The sequence below is a fragment of the Hemibagrus wyckioides genome, linkage group LG08 (assembly GCF_019097595.1).
Source record: "Hemibagrus wyckioides isolate EC202008001 linkage group LG08, SWU_Hwy_1.0, whole genome shotgun sequence".
In the NCBI taxonomy this organism is placed as follows: domain Eukaryota; kingdom Metazoa; phylum Chordata; class Actinopteri; order Siluriformes; family Bagridae; genus Hemibagrus; species Hemibagrus wyckioides.
In genome coordinates this window covers 15987970-16007142 of record NC_080717.1, presented here as the reverse complement: position 1 = coordinate 16007142, position 19173 = coordinate 15987970, and the positions used below count along the sequence as shown (strand labels likewise).

Below are 19173 nucleotides of genomic sequence, written 5' to 3'. Positions count from 1 at the left end.
TGTGTCCAGGTTTTATAATTTAGGAGCCGTCTTCCTTTGTGCTCAGCAATTCCCTCTTTCAACTCATAGTGACAGTGTTTCTGAGGATCATGTACAAGTTTGTAGGCATTTACAAGACTTTTATATTCATTTCAAGGTTTCCAAATAGATAAAAGTCACCTGATCGATTTAAGAAATGGGTGGTAGCCTGCAGAAGGACTGATGAACAGCCATGAAAATGGGCAAGTGTGTGTAGTACACACTTTGAAGAAGATGTATTTGATCGTACAGGTCAGGTTGTCCGAATCCGTCCTGGGGCAGTACCCACCTAGAGAGATGTGTTAAACATGTACTATGGTACTAGTGAAGGAAATCAATGTACGCATTTGAGATTATTAAAAATTTCATATTCATAATTCATTAATATTTTTGTTTTCGGAAAACCTCGTGTGCAACGCCTGTCAGTGACATCACAACAGGTTCTTTAACCTCTCCTAGTTGACAGTGAACCAGAACTTGCATCTATATCACAATCTATAAGCCTGGGATGTTGATAGTATATTTCCTTTTCTGTATTCAGAGAGGCTCGAATTGTAGACTTTTTGTGATTTGTTCTTCTAAACCACACATTTAGCCTGTACTTTATTAAAGGAGCGTTCTTACATGACTTCTCCTGGAAAACTAAAAAGAAAGCTTAAAAGTGCAGAAAATGAGCTTCATAAAGCAAAGAAAAAACTGCACAACTCTCAAAAAAGTGAGAGGAAAACTAAAATCAAATGTGGAGAGCTTGTCAGAAAGCTCAGTGAATCGAACCTCATCAACGAGGAACTGCATATTCAGCTATATGCACATAGAGATGGTGTAATCCAAATTTTTTTTTAACTGATGAGCCACATCTTTTGACTGAATTTTGAATGAATATTCATATGTTGCAAGTAGTTTTTGTTTCAGATTCTGGTCATGATTTCAGGCGTCAGGTGTCAGAAACTGTTGCCCTCAAGATGAGATATGACAACTGCTGTGCAAAACTTTAGCTCAGGAGAGTTCTGAAGATTTAGACCCGTTTGCTTGCAAAAATTCTGCCATGCATGATCACATTTACACTTCTTCCAAGCTAAGATCAATAAAAGATCAATAGACCATTGTGTACATTGTGGGTTGAATGGTAAGAAAGCTTGTTCCAACGGTTACGTGTGGTCCTTGCAGATTTTCTCTTATGAGTAATGAAACTGCACCAGAGTATAAGAATAGTTACACTTTGCTTGAGCTAAAACAGAAAGATAGACTTCTTGTGCTATCTGAAGCATGCATAAAGGTTGTGATGGCTTCAGAGAAGCATCTGCGTCACCTTTCGGATGTACACTATGTAGATAAAAGGTTAAGTTTATTGCGTTTACAAAGCTGTGTTGGGCTTTCTGCTTTTGGCAATGTTACCTACATGCATGATAGTGCCGACTCTATTGACAACCGTGTGTTTTCACTAATCAAAGCTATTGTGAAGGTATTTTTTAATTTATGGATGCATCATATTACCAAATTATAGAACATGAGGCATAATAATTAAACTTTGCGACCTGTCTCAAACAAATCAGTTCTGTTTCAGGGTCACTGAAGTATGTCTGTGAGAATGCAGGGGTTATTTGCATGAAAACAATTGGTGTTATTTGGCATCTTATCATTGTTAACACAGTGTTACGAGGTTATGTACTTCTTCTTTTTTGTAATGATATGGTCTATGTGCTCTTAACCACAAGCAACTTGAGTAAGTTTGATTCATAGCGTTGAAGCTTTTAGATGTCTGTGGGTTTTTTAGCAACGTCCACCATCTTAACTGATTGTTAATTTGAGTTCTTAAAAGTACTGTATGCATAATAACCATGATGTGTCAATCCAAGGATAAATTCGGATAAATACAAGGTTATTGAATGCATTATGCTATGTAACTTGGATGTTTTATTGAGCTTATTTTGATTAATTCTGAAAAATGGATTTAGCAGATGCCTTGAGATTGCTACCGATTATTAATATCATTTTCTATTCTGGATATATTCTGTCTTGCCATATCCAGAATACATGAATCACAGATAAGCGGATAAGCTATTTAACTGAATTCTGCCGAGGGGTGAGAATGAAACAGCATGTTCTCACATAGCCGGCAAAAATAGCCAGTTTGGAGTGAAAATTCTTTATGTAATTAAACGAAAATATATCAATGATGTACCAGAAAAGGGCAACAATAAAAATAAAGTTCAACACAAAATATGCCTATTTTGTTTCTTTCCTGGTGCTGTGAGAGAGATCTATCTATCTATCTATCTATCTATCTATCTATCTATCTATCTATCTATCTATCTATCTTATTAAAGTCACAAAATAATGTTTGCTTATCACATGTACATTAATAGACAATCAAGTTCTTCGTTTCAGCGTGTTGGGTTGTCAGGTATAACGATCATAACATCCTCAACAATTATTTCACATGCTGTGTGCATTATGACTGAATACAGCTTCATGACACAACAACGTAAATCATTCATTTATTTAATGATTACATGTAGAAGTTACATTCACTTGCAATATGTAGAACAAAATTACCTATAATTTTATAGCATCCTGTAATTACCTACCATCTGCGGTGGCATTATACTGTATGTACTACATATGATAATATTAGATAGACCCCATTACTAAATGGGTACAACAAAGCTATATGTTATATCATTATATTATTATCATGATATCATTTTCCATATTTTTCTTGATTCAATCCCATTAATCGCATGAAGAACATGTAGGAAAAGTCATGTTATACATTTGGGTTCTTGTGCAGTAGCAACAACTCATATGATGTCAAGTTGACACCGGAAGTAGCAGGTATGCCTTTTAGAAGTCTATGGTCTGCAGTTACACATGCCTGGCTTCAGAGCATCGGTTTGCTGGTGAAGTGAGTGGTGAAGTGAATAACACTGATTATCTCCTCATCATGGCACCTGTTAGTGGGTGGGATATATTAGGCAGCAAGTGAACATTTTGTTCTCAAAGTTGATGTGTTAGAAGCAGGAAAAATGGGCAAGTGTAAGGATTTGAGCGAGTTTGACGAAGTGCCAAATTGTGATGGCTAGACGACTGGATCAGAGCATCTCCAAAACTGCAGCTCTTGTGGAGTGTTCCCGGTCTGCAGTGGTCAGTATCTATCAAAAGTGGTCCAAGGAAGGAACAGTGGTGAACCGGCGACAGGGTCATGGGTGGCCAAGGCTCATTGATGCACGTGTTGGAGAGATGAGCTACTGTTGCTGAAGAAGTTAATGCTGGTTCTGATGGAAAGGTGTCAGAATACACAGTGAATGCCTGATCAGGGCTGTTTTGGCAGCAAACGGAAGACCAACACAATATTAGGTCATAATGTTATGCCAGGTCGGTGTATATATTTCGAAGCTGAAATGAAGTGTGTGTTCCAAATGACCCTTAAACCCTACCCCTATAGAGGGACCCTTCAGAATTCTCCCTGTATTTAGACAAGTTCCCAATGTAACAGTTCTGCCCAAACCCAGTACAGTAGTTAAACAGAAGTCAATGCGCATTGCTAACGCAGCAGCGCGGGTACGAATCCTAACGGCTTTCCCCCGTGTGCTGACGTCATATAAAAGGGGGCGTGGCCACGCCTGGAATCAGGAACAATCTACACAAGCCGATTTCGCCTTCTGCATATTATTTTCTGACCAGTCATCAGACCTGTGATGTTTTAACCGGAAAGAAATGTCAACATGGGCTCTCAACGGAAACACAGCGGCACAAAGGGAGCTTGGGGAAGACTGCCTTTGTGCTTTTTGGCTAGTCTGTCAGTTTGTTTGTGCTTATGCAGAGCAGAAGACAGTTCGATGGAGAACATCGTGACTGAGAAAAAGGCTGAAGAAAGCCACCGACAGGACAGTGCCGACCTGCTCATCTTCATCTTACTCCTCACCCTCACCATCCTCACGATATGGCTGTTCAAACACCGCCGATTCAGGTTTCTACACGAGACCGGGCTGGCAATGATATATGGTGAGAACAAGCAACATGTCACTGATCGCCATCTGCAATGTTTAGATTCTAGTTGACGCTAGCTAAGCTGGCTAAGCTAAACTAGTTCTGGACAAAAGGCAGTCCGGTAAAGTACTATGTTACACAGTAGCCCAGGCTCATGGGTTTATGTGGTATTTATTTTGACAGCTGATTACAACCTGGCTTTCGTTTTGCGGAACGACTCACTGAATTCACCAGGCCAGAAATATGGAAAACGCTAGTTGGATAGCTGTCTTGTTTTCAGGCAAACAGCTAGCTTTGTGTTTATTGTTTATTTGATTTGATGTTATTGTATCAAACCAACGTAGGATTAGTTAAACATTTTCTGCCCTTTTCACCATGACCGCTCAAAGTCAGGGGTATAACTGGAGCTTTATAGGTGCTGGAGAACATTTTGGAGAATCAGTAGCTAAACCTGTAGCTAATAATTGCAAGCAGTCTCTTGACAGAAAAACACAGTTTACATGCTGATTATGCTTTACACTGGACTACAGAATAACATCATATCTACACATCATCATCATCAATTTGACCATTTATCAGAAACTACTTAAAGTAAAGAATTCTAATTGAGAATCAAAAATAGTTAAAAACTGATTCTAAGACTCTTCAGTAATATGAGAGGTGTCTTAGGACAGTTTCTAGTGGTCATTCTTTGTCTGGTTTAAGAAGATTTATTCTGCCACCGTTTGTTATTCATAGCCCATTTGTTGTCTGTCACCAGGATTGCTGGTTGGGGTTGTGCTGCGTTACGGGATCCACGTGCCCCGTGACATCAACAACGTTACTCTGAGTTGCCATGTCAACGCCAGTCCAGCCACGTTACTGGTCAACGTAAGCGGCAAGTTTTACGAGTACACACTGAAGGGCGAGATCAGCGCCAACGAAGTCAAGGATGTTCAGGACAATGAGATGCTTCGTAAGGTAAACCAGGGACTTGCACACAGTCAGATGAACATTTTCTCAGGACCTGATATTTACAGTGGAGTGTTGTTTCTTAAAATTGACCTGCTTGTTTCACAACCTTATCAGACACGTGTTTTTACATCCTTCAGGTGCATTTATGGCTACACATTTGTTACTGATTTATTTGAGAATATCCCAGGTGGATATTACAAGTGTGTGGCCCAGTATGACTTCACTGGTTTCCTAATACTAATACTAAGCATCATTTTTCATTTCTGGTATTTGGCAGTCGCCCTTATCCAGAGCGTCTTACATTTTTATCTCATTTTATACAACTAAGCCATTGAGGTTTAAGGGCCTTGCTCAGGGACACAGAGGTGGCAGCTTTTAGTGGACCTGGGATTCAAACTCACCTGATCAGCTTCTGATCAGCTGATCAATGCCTTAATCACTTTCTCATATTTCAGCAGTGTAGTTTTTAAGGTTAAAAGCATGGTTACTTACATCAGACAAACCAAAATATTTGTTAATGAGAAATAATGATCATAGAAGTGCTATTAGAAGTCAGGATTTTAGGAATTCAGTTGCTGTATTTTGTACAGAAGCACATCAAAATGTAGCATGGTTATATTAGTGTGAGAAAGTACTCTCTAATAGAGGAAATAAGAAAACATGAAACATTTATTAAATTAATAGTGGTTGATACAAATAATTTAATAGTGATGCTTTTCTATAATGTAGAATGGCCTGTTACTAAACTGTTGTTTTTAAGTCAGTGCCACTGTTAAGCATGAACTTCATGTGTACTAGCAATGACTTCACTTATTGTGCCCAAAGCTTTAGGTAATTGACATGGCCTTGTATGTATAGGTCACTATAGTTTATTGTATTTGACCTGATGGAGATCCCCAGTTGCACTGAAACATTGGCTCCTTAGCGTGGCAAAGCACAAAGTTTTTACAGTAATTTTATGAATCTAATTTTTTTCTTTTTTTCATATTGTATATCAATCCAGAACCTGTTTAATGGATTGTAAGAATGGCTAGTTGTTTTCACAATGCATTTTTTTACTGACCAGATTTCAGAGACTTTTTAATGCTATAATGCTTTAGATTTATTCCACTGCAAATATACACAGATGTATGACACATGACAAAGTTGAAGTACTGTGTTATTGTGTTTATAATAAAATAATCACACGGTCAGTTTATGACAGCATCATAACTTATTTTATTTCAGGTGACTTTTGACCCAGAGGTATTTTTCAACATTCTTCTGCCGCCAATCATATTTCATGCGGGATACAGCTTAAAGCGAGTATGACCTCTTTTTTATATACTTATCTATAGCTTAGATAAAATTATTACATTTCTGACAGCTCAATGTAAATTTATATTTATATAAATAATGTGTATATATAGTAAAATATATATATATTTAAAAGTTTTTATATTTAAAGCCAGGACTAACTTGGTAATTAACATTCTCCTTAAAGTCGGTAAGTTGTTCTGTCGTTGCATTTCAGAGACATTTTTTCAGGAACATGGGCTCCATTTTGGCTTATGCCTTTGTCGGAACAGTGGTGTCCTGCTTCATCATTGGGTCAGTGTGCTTCATGAATTTTTCAGTATCTTTTCTGCACTGGATCTTTTTGGTGTTTGAACACGACTTGAAAACGATAGTTCTGTGTTTGCAGCTTACTGATGTATGGCTGTGTGATGCTAATGAAGTATACTGGCCAGTTGGGAGGAGACTTCTTCTTCACTGACTGCCTATTTTTTGGTGCCATCGTATCAGCCACTGATCCAGGTGTGTCTTAAAAGCTTTACAACTTTACAACTGGAATTTGGTTTATGAGACTTGGAGGTGTTTTTTGAAATAAATCAATAAAAGTTATGAATTGTCATTATACATGCACATATAATATATTTTGATGTTTTTTGATATCAGCAAAATCCCCATTTATTTTTGCATGTAATATACTATATTTTGCGTTTTATAAGAAACACTGTGACATACAAAAAACTATAATGTGTGCTCATACATTTGTCATACTGTGAGCATTCAAAGCACAGAAAGTTATAATGACGTGCCATAGTCATAAGTCTGAATAAATACTAATGCTTGTGTTGTGTATTTTGTGAACCTTGCATTCTAGTGACCGTCCTGGCCATCTTCAACGAGTTACAGGTGGATGTTGACCTCTATGCTCTATTGTTTGGAGAGAGCGTGTTAAATGATGCTGTTGCTGTGGTGCTTTCCTCGTAAGTCCTTTTTTTCTACAAGAATTCATATATATATATTACAGTTTACAGTTGTAAAACTACAGTGAGGAAAAAAATAGTGGTTTGGGTCCACTTATTCCATTGGACAAAGTTTCTTTATTCTCTGATGAGGAATTTCCATCTTGATGCACATAGCCTCTTCCACGATGATGATGATGATGATGATGATGATGATGATGATAATGATGATCATAATGGCTCCATTCACAAGGCACAAGGGCTTTCTGAGTTTGAAATGAATGTAAATCAGATGCAATGACCTTCATGTTCAACCCCTTTGAGCAGCCATATTAGGTTTTGCACCAACGTAATTAACATTGTCCTCTACGATCACCAAAACACCGGTTGAAGGAATATATTTTGGTAGGCAAGTGTGTAGTTTTTATCCCTACAGTACAATCCTAGAGACTAGTATAATATGTAAAAAGGCACAGAAAACTGTTTTGGTGGTTTCCAGTGGGTCCAAAATCTTCATAGACCACTTTTCCTTTAATTTGTCCCCTTTCTGTATATACACAGATGCACAGAGTCCTTGAAATGTTTTGCACATTTTAAGATGTCAATAATGGCTGAGAAAGAAATGGCACACTATATGGGTTGGAGCAATTTCTCTTTATTCCAAATATATTATGATTTGGGTTTGTATCCATTCTGGTTTATCTCAACAACAGAAACCTTGGTTAATTATATTTTTATAATGTAAATAGTAAGTATATACATAAATAGTAAGTTATAAGGCTTTAATAAGTGACCAGTGTGAACTGAAAACCGATCCACATTTACCAAACCTGCGAGCTCTATAAACTCAATGTGGACTAAACAGAAGATTAAACCTTATTTGCATTACACAATAAACAGTCAGCAGAAACACTGTGTAAGAGACCTGCATGAGGTAGGTCAAGTACAGGAAAAAAAACCCTGAATGTCTCCCTGTGAATATAATACTAGCACTTACGGCTGTATTATTTTTTAATGCGCTGTTTTTTAGAAAGCTAGACAAGCAGCAATAAAGAAAACAAACTAATTTATAGCCAAATTTCATTACTTTTATTATGGACTGTTTAAGCATCAAGGGGAAAAGCAACCTATTGATTTTTCCACCTTGTTATAGTGTGCAGCACAACAGTCTGGAGCATGTCAAGCAAAATGGTTGAAATTTATAGACACAGGCTTTAACTTATAAATAACACTGGGATCCAGCTCAAGCAAACCATTTAATATTTCCAAGAGATCACAAGAAAACTGCCAGACAAACTCAACAGGCATAGAGAGACTGGAAATCCTACTTGTTACCAAGTGGTGACTTGTACAATTAAGTGGGACATGTGGGGCAGAGCCTTACAATATACATTCACTGCCCACTTTAATAGGAACACCTGTACATGATTTTCTAGTTATCTGGTCAGCAAATCATGTGGCAGCGGCACAATATATAAGATCTTACAGATGTAGGTCAAGAGGCTGATAGGGTAGTCATTGGCTGATTGACTGCATAAGGAAGTCTGTTCCTATTAAAGTGGACGGTAAGTGTGTATTAGCTGTTCAACAACATATGCATATATACTTTCATTTGTAGTTGTGAAATCATGGGGCAGTGAGATATCTATTTATCCTATCATGGTTATTAGTGCTCAGAGCAGTTTTATAGCAAATAATCATATTAAATCTAATGAATTTCTACAAGCAATGTCTGAGTGCATATAGCAGGTTTAAACACATATCTCCTTTTTTCAGTGCCTGGATTTTTGGGGGCTAGTTTCAGGTCTTTGGTGTGGATTTTAAGATATAGTTGATCTGGAAAATTTAGCTGAAACATGGCAGCACTGGTTAGTGATATTAAAACTGCTCAGAAGCAGCTACTAGACTGTATCCTGTATGATTTGCATCTGTCGCATTTGAACTACCTTTTACAGGGTTGCTCTCCAAATTCACTACAACTGATTTATGTAGCATAAATCAAGTGTGACATCCATACCACTTAATGTTGTTTCAGGGCATGTTGTTATTATCATCGCCTTGCATGACCAAAATCATGCTCATGAAACACTTTCGCTTGTTACATTCTTATGTGAAAAGTGCTTCCATCATCTGTAATCATCCATTCTTTGTTTCATATTAGCCAAATGAGTTCGACTTGAACCTGTGCAGTTCCCACTCAGACATTTATATCCACAGTGAAAAAAATCAGATCTCTACATTCACTTTTGCTTGCAGTTCTCATATGCTGAGCATGTTTTATTTTGCTGACTATGCCGTAGTTTATTACTAATCAAAAACAATACTCCGTGTGGAATGTTCCTAACACTTGTATGTTTTTTTCTCCTGCTGGCCCCCGTTCTCGACTCAGAATTTTCCTTTATTACCGGAGACACAGTGGGGTGGGCCGGCACTGCCCTGGAGGTGTGGCTCAGTGCGTAGAGGGCGGTAACCACAAGCAAAGAACGCCCCTCAATGGGTGTGCTGCACAAGTAGCTTTGACTCTGCAGTTAGTTTGTTTTCCTGCGTGTGCATTGCCTGGTGTAATCCAGAGTATGCAGAGCGAATGACCCACAGTCAAACCTCAGACTAGATCCCATTTTTGGACCAAACTAAAAGTTATACATTGTACACAATGTGGTTTGCATTCCATATACTCATCCTTATTGTTCACAAACTTTCCATTTTTGTTACGATGCTGCTGTGATTTGATGCTCAGAGAATCATGTTGGTTAAAGAAAGAACACGACATTATGCATGAACTCATTTTAACCCTCATGTGTCTGTGACCATGTTCAGTGTAGTCACTTTTATATTCAGTGTCCCATCCTGTTATGTATAATTACATATAATTGAGGCTGGACTGTGGGGATTTGCTGGCTGGATGAAAGGTATGTTGTTTTAGGGTTTGACCCACCCTCAGTTAGAACAGTTATTTAGTCTAGCTTCCTCTCTATCTGCCCAGCTCGCACTTTTATTTGTGTTGCTTAGAGCTTTATTTCCCTGAAATATCGGGAAACATTTCCAGTTAGATAATAATAAGAAAAAAAAACAGGTCTGCTAAATTGCTTAAACAGATTAGATTTTATGTTTTTGTCTATTCATCGTTTTTTTTAATAAATAAAATTAAATACAGCAGTGAAATTATTGAATGAACAACCACACATAAGAGTCAGTGTAGTAGTTTGGTATCACCCTCAGACTCCACACTAGAATTCTCTAGTATTTTTTTGTTCTGTGTGCAATAGACCATCAACAGGACATTGATTTGACAGGTGGGTGTTGAGCTAGTAATTTTGCATTACCCAAAGCAAATGTCCCGGTTTATGATAATAGGAAATGTGGTTTAGTGTATTAGGTAGGTAGGGCATGGTGTGCTGTGCCTTCTTTTCTTCATTTTCTCTGATCTTTGTGCTTTTCATAGAGACAACACAACATTCCCATTGTTTGTGTTGAACCACTGTTATTGTGTAGCTAATTGTGTCTTTTATTATGGCTTCAGAAAACACTGCAAGTGTCAGGGTTTGTGTCCTTATTCTGATTTGTTTCTCTGTTTAGGTCCATTGTTGCATATCAGCCAGAGGGAGACAACAGTCATACATTTGAAGCCATGGCCATGCTAAAATCATTTGGCATATTTCTGGGAGTCTTCAGCGGTTCCTTTGCTCTTGGAGTGGCTACTGGTGTAATGACTGCATTGATATCCTTTATTTGCTTCAGATTTGCTCATCAATAGTTATAAGACCATGCACAGTGGTCAGTTTGTGGTTTGTCAGATGTTCTCATGAAGGTGTCCACAGTTAAATTTAGCCAGGTAATGTAACACAAGCTGGCAGGTATCAAATAGCACTTTCTAGGTAGCTGGCAATGTAATCCAGCTTTAAAGATGGTGTCCAGCAAGAACAGAGACAGCTTATCATATTATCATGATAATGTTGTCAGCTATGTTAAATGGTTTGGGCACGTTCCATGAATGCATTTCTGCACACAATGCTAAATGGAATGCAAATTGGCTCCTTGACTCTTCCTCACGTTACCAAATTCACCAAGTTGCGGGATTTTCAGCTGCTAGAAACAGCCCTCTTCTTCCTCATGTCCTGGAGCACATTCCTGTTAGCTGAGGCTTGTGGCTTTACAGGTGACCTGCTCGAATTCTGGCAGTGATTTTTCGTTTCTAGGTGTAAATAATATTTTGTTTCAAAATTTTCCAAATTGTTTTGGATTGTAATGTGATTATATTTTGTTTGGGGTATGCATAGGTGTGGTAGCAGTTCTGTTCTGTGGAATTACACAGGCTCATTACACCTATAACAACCTCTCCCCTGAGTCACAGGACCGGACCAAGCAAGTAAGTCATTTCTGTCGCTAAATTAAATTTTGAAGTCATACAAATTTTGACTTCCACTTGCCATTATATTCTTATAATATATATTGTGCATTTCCCTAACTACATTCCTCATTGTGGTTTTTAATGAAGGTTTGCACACAGAGATCAATTTTGTGCTTCACTGTGCTCATTTTTAGTTGTTTGAGCTGCTGAATTTCCTAGCTGAGAACTTCATCTTTTCCTACATGGGCCTGACCCTGTTCACCTTCCAGAACCACGTCTTCAACCCTGTCTTTATCATCGGAGCATTTGTATCCTAAAATGACACTGAGATTGAGAATTTAAAAAAAACAAATCTAAGTCATTGATTCATTGAATCCATAAGAGGGTGTGGGTAGTGCATGTTTGTTGCAAAATGTTGAACTAAACCATGGACTCTAATCAGCATAGAATGCATTAAATGAATGACGTTAGTGGTTCTTTAGCCTACATTTGATGTTGACTTCATTTTGGTTCATTCCACTGAGGAAGTGGCTGGTGACCATCTACTGAGTGAATTGTTGTTGGTGGCACTGTTCTTTGTGTGTGTGTGTGTGTGAGTAAGAGAGAGAGGCTTCCCTTACTGAAACAGTAAGGGCAAATAGCCTGTACTTAGGGTTTTTTTGGTTCCTTAATGACTTTCTATTCCAGCTGGCCATTTTCCTGGGCCGTGCAGCTAATATTTACCCACTCTCCTTCCTGCTCAACTTGGGCCGCAGGAACAAGATAAGCTCCAACTTTCAGCACATGATGATGTTTGCAGGTTTGTTGATTGAGTGCGACTGAAATTGTATTTGACGCAAATTATGTAAAAAACATATAACCATATTAATGGTTCAACATGAGCTTTCTGGCTTTTCAGAAAATGAATAATTTTACATTTCCATTGCCTTGGGAAAGTTTAAAATGCAATGGAAATAGAAAAGGATTCAGTAGTTTGTTGTGTTATTAAAGTAGTGAAGAGTAAGATATCTTTTATTCATGTTCAGATATTTTGTACACATTCAGTGAATATCTAAGAGGGCATGTGTGCTTGGGAGTGGTCATATGAATAAAAAGACAGATGTTTCTCCAAATAAAGTTTCTCAAATCTGAACGAGAAATATCACTCCGATGTTCCATTACAACAAACATGTCTTCACTTTCGTTCCCAGGTCTCCGAGGGGCCATGACGTTCGCCCTCTCCATCAGAGACACAGCCACATACGCACGACAGATGATGTTCTCCACCACGCTGCTGGTGGTCTTCTTCACCGTGTGGATATGTGGAGGAGGCACCACTCAAATGTTGTCTTTCCAACGAATCCGGTCAGTCCTGCATATTTAGACAGTATTTAGATATTTAGGCATTTTAAACAGGATCTGATAGACATATTTAATTAGGTTTACATTTTTTTTAATGTGGCTTTGCTTTTCCACTAGTTCTAGGGCTTGTCTTAGGGTAGAGGTAATGAAATGCTTATTTATACTCCTCTTTTTAGAGCCAAAGCCATCTAACCCCACTTCAGCTTCTAAAAGTTATATATAGAATGTTTATAGTGGCAGGAAGATCATCAAGACTTAAGGTCCTGCTATTTGAAAAATATGAACCGTTTGTCAGTTCTGTATGTTGTATGTCTTATTCAGATTGTTTTTGCTGATCTTGATTTTTGTTGTAACAGTGTTGGAGTCGACTCAGACCAGGACAATTCGGTAAGTGCATCTTTAGTTATGCTAAAGACCTCTACAGCTTTTAATGTACTATGATGTTTATGTTAACCCTAATGCACTATATGGATGCATTTCTCCAGATTGGCCCTGATGGATTAGAGAGGAGGAGCACCAAGCAGGAGAGCGCCTGGTTATTTAGGATTTGGTACAACTTTGACCACAAGTATCCTTTGTGACAGGCAGGCAGTATTGAATTAAAAAAAAAAAGAATGAAAGAATTGAATCCTACTGTATAATTTCCCAGGAGTCACAGTGGATTAGTGGTTATCATGTTTGCCTTGCACCTCGGGGATTGAGGGTGTGATTTCCTGCTTTATCCTTTGTGTGTAGTTTGTGCAAACTAAATTCTCTAAATTGTCTGTAGTGTGTGAATGTGTGTGTGCGGTTGTGCCCTGTGATGTAATGGCACCCTGTCCAGGGTGTCCCCTGCCTTGTGATCCAGGTTCCCCAAAGATGAACCTTTCACAGTATCTCCATAGTTTTATACCATGTACTATATGTTAGTTTTGTACACAGTAAATTATCTATTTATTGAATTTATATAATACAGTGGCTAAAGTCTGTCCTAAGATATTATAAATTCCTAAACCCTGATATCATTTAGTGTCATTAATCTGCAGTTATACACACTTAAACACACTGTTCCTTGACCTTGCTCTCCTACAGCTATCTTAAGCCCATTCTGACTCACAGTGGGCCGCCACTCACAGCCACTCTGCCAGCCTGCTGCGGCCCACTGGCCCGATGCCTCACCAGCCCACAGGCGTGTGAGGTCAGCCTTATGCACAACAGAATACACTCAGTGACCTTCTTCTGAAAGGAAAGCTTTTAGCATTGTTTTATTTATTTATTTATTTTTTTACAGTTCCATCAACATTTTTGTGGTAGCTATGTTCATTACTTTTTGATTACACAAATGATACAAAGCTTTACAGATCTATTACCCCAGACCATATCAAGCATTTTCACTAGAATCAATAAAGAAATGCTTAAAGTTACTAGAAGTTATGGGTAACATCAACTGAAGAAAAATATGTCCAAATTAGGAAATTTAGATACACAGTCCTGATCTGTGTGATTGACTGCATAGAATTTCAAGACGGGTTCAGTGTTTTTTTTTTTTCCCATCTCTCAAAAACATGCCAGTGTGTAGATTTGCAATGATAAATTGTCCCTTGGTGTGTCTGTGTATGGTCCACTGAAATGGACTAGTTTCCCAGTACTGTCCCTACTGTACCTCAGCCATCTCTAAAACATTAAAACTCTGTTTGATTGGTGAACATTACCTTTAATGGAACAATTTCTTGTACACTATTTTTGTTGTTTGGTCAGAAGGAGGCTTGTCTATTTAAATGACTACACTACATGTTTTGAGTAGAGTTAAGTACTCTGTTAATAAAACACTTGTCAGTTCCAAAACACTGTGCTTTTTACATACTTCACTGGTTGCTTCATCTTCTCCATGCAGAACGAGGGCCAGCTGAAGGACGATGATTCAGACCTTATCCTGAACGACGGTGACATCAGCCTGACCTATGGTGATGTCACAGTTAGCACAGATGCGTCGGGCACGCGCACCATCAGCATCCCCGCTGGTGCAGCGGGTGTCCATTCTGATGATGCTCTGGACCGAGAGCTGACCTTTGGCGACCATGAGCTGGTGATCCGGGGCACACGTCTTGTGCTGCCCATGGACGATTCAGAGCCGCCTCTCCGCCACAGGGAGATTTGAGTTGCATGGAAAAATCCTGAAGGAAGTTCAAAGGCTTTCCTGTCCCTCTCTCCATCACCACCACAGTCTGGAGTGATCTCTCTCTCTCTCTCTCTCTCTCTCTCTCTCTTCCTCTCTCTCCCTCTCTCCTTTCCACTATCCTCTCTCTGAAGTGGCTGGTTTGATGTCTCTACCTCATTTGTCATTTTCTTTCTGCTCCTCCAAACATGACTAGTGAAAACTTGTCAGGTCTTGCCATCCATTTTCTGCATTTATTTTCCCACAGCTTGGATGTTAAACAGTATGGCATCTTCAGGCATTGTGGCATTGTCTGTCTCAGAGGTTAGCGTGAGAAGTGATAGAGCAGTGCTTTCTTGTCTGCATAGTAAGGTGTAATATAGCTGTGCATGCTAATTTTGTGCTTTCTGTTGGTGCGCGAGGCCTGGTTCATATAGGATTCAAGCTTGGGCAATGGCAAAACTGTTTGGTAAAGAGTCTTAGACTTTCAAACCACCTTCTTTAACTGAGGGTCAGAACAGAGAGAGGCATGGTGACCTGGTGGCTCAGTGTTTGTTACGTGGTTGCGATCAAGTGCCTGTTGAATGTCATTTTTACTTATCCTTGGAGCAAAACAACACTGCCATCCACTAGAGGGAGGCCTTGTATCTTAAAACTGAACTCCTCTGTGTGATGTAGGCTTCAAATTGGCAACGAGGGACTTGCTGTAGTTTTGATTGGCTACAGAGGGATGGCTGTGCAATCAGAAGGCCCAGAACTCACATAACTGACCTTTGACTGTGACTCTGGTGGATTTACACCTCGTTGTACATGTTCATGTTAGTCGCAGTAAGATGTTCTTTTAGTGAGAGTCATGGTACAAAATCTGAGGTGCTTTTTTCTGATTTGTTTGCATTTTGTAAAAAGTCACAAACATCTTTTTTTTTAATTTCACGTTGCAGCTCTAAACCACTGAAATGACATAGTGACATAGTGTCATGTTTAACGGTGAATGACTAAAACTATCCATCATCTGTATTACTAATATAAACAAAACTAGAGATTTTTATTTTAAAGAGTATTCTTGCTAGTGTGTGCTAGTGCAGAGCTGCAAGGATACAGAAAACAACAGTTCACGTCATTGTGGTTGATTTCTTTGTAGGCCTTTTAATGTACTAACCTTGCATGATGTGTGCTGTGTGGAGATGCATTGCTATGTATTCTCCCCCTTTTTTGCGGCATTTTTGGATTTTTATAGCAAATTGAAAAATCATTCTCCAGGATGGTAAGCAATGTCATTGCAGCACAAATTATATTTGTTTGTTTTTTTTGTTTGTTTTTTTTGAGTATAGAGAGGAGATGGGTGAATGATGATTTTAAGCATGCTATAAAAAGGGCTGATTGAACAGGTATTAACTGTTTTAACATTTGTACTTTTGGTGGGGGAAAGAATTATGGAAATTGACCATTTCCTGTACGAGTTTAATGTTAGGGTGTGGTGCAGTGATGAGATGAGAGCGTTGATGGGTGTGAGTGCAACTGTACATTTGTTACAGTTATTATATGTGTATATCTGAATATATAGTGAACCATGAGATAAATAAAATAGTGTGACTGATTTTAATACACTGTCTATTAAAAAGGATATAAAATTAGATAAAAAGGTGAGAACAACCCATTTAAGAGATTTTTGTGTTGCATTCTTGTTTCTTAAAATTCAGCTCTGTGTGTGTGTGTGTGTGTGTGTGTTCATAAAACAAACTGGATATAGAAACTAGAAGGGTGGCTATTGCCTTGAATGGAAGGTGCTGGCACCCATAATGCAAAGGGTCCCCTGAATGAAGCAGCAAACGTAGACACAGTTAGTGTTGCACTGTTGCTGTGGATGAAGGCCCATGATGGACAAGGCAAGAGAGCGGGAGATGCAGAAACGGAGAATGAGTGACGGTCATCGAAAAGAAGAGTAAACAAGGCTTTCAGCATAGCGTTATCTCCTGCTGTGCAGGACATTTTCCCAGAGGGCAATGTAGCATTCCTTTAGGCCTGCCTCTAGATAACATGGCCCACATGAGGCGTTTATATTTGGATGGCCACAAGATGAAGGAATTTTTGCACTTGGTTTTCTTGCCTTGTTTTCTTTTTTTTTTGTTACATCGTGAAATATCTATTTATTTAATCGTCTAATGGTAGATGATTTTCAGGTGAAAGTGACGAATAGACCTGCTGTTAGACTGAGATCATCTTTGCGTTTTTTTGTCATGTGAAGGAAGACTTTAGTAGACAAGCATATCTCAGTATCTTAATGTCAATACCAGCCACACACATATGCGCAAGAATATCAAGGTTGGAAATAATGCACTCAATGTCTCTACTTGTACTATTTTGATTGGCCATGCATCTGTGAGGGGAAAAAAAGAGCTCAAAATGATAAAGACTTAAGATACGCAAGATTATTTTATTGTCTGTTTCTGAAATGTGCTGCAACTTGCCTAAAAAACTGGATTCACAAAAAAGCCACTTAGGTATTATTGTCCTTTCTGGTCATGGAAATGGAGCAATATTTCCCTAAGAAAAATGCATTTTCCATCCATTTTTGCTTCACAGTTTTGAGCTTGATTTTTATTTTTTTTTGAGCATTGAGGGTTCAGGTTCTGCTTATTAAAGAATGTAAGTCTGTGTCCAGCTCTACTGTTCTGCTGCTGCTTGTCCAGGATAACTTTATAATTAGCTTCAGTGTCCATGGCCACTACAGCACTTTTTTATTGGTGATCGCTTGTCTTACACGTTTGACTTGTAACAGAAAGAAGCAGATCGACACGCAGATTTGCCTACAGAATGTTGTGTTTTTACTGATATGTAGCCGAGTGCTAGTCACATCATGTGCAGCCTCTGTTATTACATGTTGCAGGTACTGACTGTTTACATATGTGTAAATATGATCATCTGTTCATGTGTGTGCAATGATCAATAAACAGAAGCCTGTGCTTTCAACTAAGTCAGCTTCCCTATTACTCAGTTTGGTGTGATCAGATCTTAGTTCTGTTTGAATATAGCAGAAAGTGCTGTGTGGATGATTCAGCCATGACATCAGCAGGCTCCTTTTTAGCTTTTTTGGCATAAAATGTGGCCCAACATACACTGATAGTTGTTTTGTGAATGTCTTGGCAGTATCCCTCACCAAACCATTCCTCTTTGTCATTTAGGAAGAAAAATCAAAAGCCTCAAGAGGATAGTCACTCAGTAATGACTCATATTTTTCAATGTGATTTGATGCATTTCCTTAAGCAGATGTATTGGAAACTTTTTGTACAATGAACAGTGTTTTAGCATGCACTCGTTCACTGATGATGATTTACTCCACAGCTGGAGGACTGTGCTCTCCAAAACAGATGCTGACTCAACTCAGCTGGGTGTAGCTAGTCCCAGCAAGACATCAGGTAATGTGCTCCTTATATGGTCTGAAAGATCCACAAGAGTGAGCATTCACTGAGATAGACAAATGTAATAATGCTTCGCAGAATTTTTTGCTGGATTTTGTTGACCTTACCCTGCCAGTCAAATGCTTTTGAGCATGTGGAGTTTCCCAAAGTTGGCAATTAAATAAAGATAAAAGAAAGTGTTCCATAAAAATCAAATAAGTATTCATTATCCACTCTCAGAGTGTAATGGGACTTTTAGACTTGTTTTATTAAGAGCAAGTACACTGGTTACTATAGCATTTATATCAACTGTAAAACACACATATATATTGTGGGGATTTGTTCAGGTTAGATCTTGATTATTTATGTGTGTGTGTTAAATTTCTACCCTCTAATTTTTATTTTAAAATGTGTAGTATTAAAACCAGAACCCATTTCTTCAAGTTTAACCAGAAATGCTAATACAGGGTGTTCAGAAACTTTTGACTGTTCAGGGTCTATGTTTTTTTTTTCTTTTTCTTTTGACTCCTCTAAAAGGGTGGCAACAGTTATAAAAATAATACTGGCAGTATAACAGAGAAAAAAATGACTTCAGACAAACTCCCCTGATCAGCTTGATTCTTGCTTTATAATTTTCATTCTTGGTGTGCATTCCTGTCTGGTAAACATTGAAAGTAGAGACAGACATTAAGTCAAGTCATGTCAAGTCAAATAATCTCCAAAATGATCTTGGAATTAAGAAGACTCAAAGCTACCCTA

At 38.4% G+C, this 19173-nt stretch overlaps 1 protein-coding gene across 1 annotated transcript; it reads left to right on the top strand.

The window, feature by feature from the left end:
• Positions 1-3625: 3625 nt before the first annotated feature.
• On the top strand, positions 3626-17990 carry slc9a6a (solute carrier family 9 member A6a). Its single transcript, XM_058397104.1, has 16 exons — positions 3626-4023; positions 4769-4968; positions 6190-6267; positions 6476-6552; positions 6647-6759; positions 7109-7214; positions 10770-10911; positions 11244-11349; positions 11471-11559; positions 11736-11849; positions 12229-12340; positions 12732-12885; positions 13239-13269; positions 13368-13450; positions 13954-14059; positions 14756-17990. Exons 1-16 carry the CDS (start codon positions 3744-3746, stop codon positions 15017-15019), a joined length of 2055 nt encoding a protein of 684 aa, XP_058253087.1. The 5' UTR covers positions 3626-3743; the 3' UTR covers positions 15020-17990.
• Positions 17991-19173: the final 1183 nt, after the last annotated feature.